Here is a 1779-nt window from a genome sequence, read left to right as displayed (position 1 = left end):
CCTATTTCTATAATGACAAATGTTTCTCCACCTTTCTTCCTCCTTACGTACATCAACGGTCCTCTGGAAGCGAGCAACACGCGTTGAGGCGTGTCAGTTGACCTCAGCCTTCCTCTGAAAGTGTCTGTGCACGGACGGGTGATTTCCGTTACAATGGAGGGCTAGCAGACTCAACTATATACATTAATATACTCAATCAGTGCGATTTCATGAAATATACATTACATTTGGTGTATTTGTGAATATTTATTTAGAAAACCTAGAGACAAATTGTACAAGATATACTAAAACAAGTATATATCTTACCAGTTGTAGTCGAATAGATTCTAAATATATGAACTCTCGTGAAAGCGGCGAATTCGAGTGTTAAAGACTCTCGGTCATGCATCTAAAAGTACCTGCAATTCATCATGGCTGTATATACAACGATAACTCACTATTCCTGACATTCCTTATAATTAAATGTATGAGACTTGTTAGGGACGATCATTTATTTTCCAATGTTCGCGTTAAGAAGTGGTGAAATTCATTCAGCATATTTCAATTACTAATGCTTGCCACTAGACCCCACAATTTTTTCGAGTGTTAAGGAAGTGGGTTAGACATAGTTATTTTAATTATGAGATTTGGAATGTAAATATTCTTTGCAAAGCTCCAGCGATTAAGCTAATTCATCCATTTCTGCTTTGGCTCAACAGAAAAACTTTGCCACCAGCAAGTCAGTCGACACCAGCCTCAATAACTTGGATGCAGACCCACGTCTGTACACTTTAAAATTTCATACTATGCATATTGAAGAGGTATAATAGCAAATTGTGTCTCTATATTTGAGGTGTGCAAATTTATAGGTATCTGCTGAGCCACTAGCCTCTCAGTGCTGGTGAGTGAAGTGTTCATTCCTCGATGCACTTGACACAATAAAGCGTGTCTTATGCATAATGAAAATCGTCATTAGAATTTATCTATGAAATGTGGTGAATTATGCAAGGAAAATGTCTACAAACTCTTTCTGAAAAATCTGTTATTAAAGCTTCCAAAAGAGCATGGATCCAATAGACAGGCTTCTTTTGGCCCTTCATCCGACCATGCCCACGCGCTCGAATTGTGTTTATTGGGTGTAGAATTTTAATTGAGATTGTGACTTTTGCCTTTGAAAACCGTTCACATTCCTTCTGGGTGAGTATTTAAATCTTAACTAATTTGGAGTTAGAATCTTCAAACTTGTCAACAAGCATTTACGTGGGTAACAAAAAAACCACGTTGTTTATTAAACCTCAGTCGCACGTGCGCGTGGTGGCCAGCGCTGGAGTGTCAGCGTTGTGATATACTGCACTGTGTCGCTATGTCATGATACAAAGTTCCGACGACATATACGTCTTATTGTTCTTATCCACTGACGTACTTGTGAAATTGGAATATTTTGGTCTATGCCACTACTAAAGGTGCTTTCGCTAGTATCTCAAGATCATATTTTGTTCGTAATGCTTCGTTTTGCTTCGTACGCAAACAACGCAGAAATGTTAGAGACATAAGCTTCATGGGCCACGGTCATTTCAGAACATACCTGAAAAGTGCAATCATGCGTCTTAATCACTTACTACGAGTACCTGCTCTTTCTAAGCAAGACTGCAATATGCTTCAAATTCTCACGGGCACACTCACAGCACACAACATATCGCAATATAACAATCTAGTCGTAACGAAAGACGGTCGTGCTGATCCGCAACGATGGCGTGAAGTTCGAAAGCGAGGTCATGTGCGAATTTACAGTAGGCGTCA

General features: G+C 39.3%; 1 protein-coding gene across 1 annotated transcript; it reads right to left on the bottom strand.

Annotated features, from left to right (window-relative positions):
• Positions 1–1195: 1195 nt before the first annotated feature.
• On the bottom strand, positions 1196–1552 carry PHALS_06791 (uncharacterized protein; the record flags this gene model as incomplete). The annotated part of the gene is made up of 4 exons (XM_024720142.1): positions 1196–1213; positions 1274–1327; positions 1403–1451; positions 1503–1552. The coding sequence occupies 4 exons, from the start codon at positions 1550–1552 to the stop codon at positions 1196–1198; spliced, it is 171 nt and encodes a 56-aa protein (XP_024585370.1).
• Between the last annotated feature and the right edge of the window lie 227 nt (positions 1553–1779).

The sequence above is a fragment of the Plasmopara halstedii genome, assembly GCF_900000015.1.
Source record: "Plasmopara halstedii genome assembly, contig: Scaffold_3060, whole genome shotgun sequence".
Taxonomy (NCBI): domain Eukaryota; phylum Oomycota; class Peronosporomycetes; order Peronosporales; family Peronosporaceae; genus Plasmopara; species Plasmopara halstedii.
Note: the sequence above shows the minus strand (reverse complement) of the source record. Positions and strands in the feature narration are given on the sequence as shown.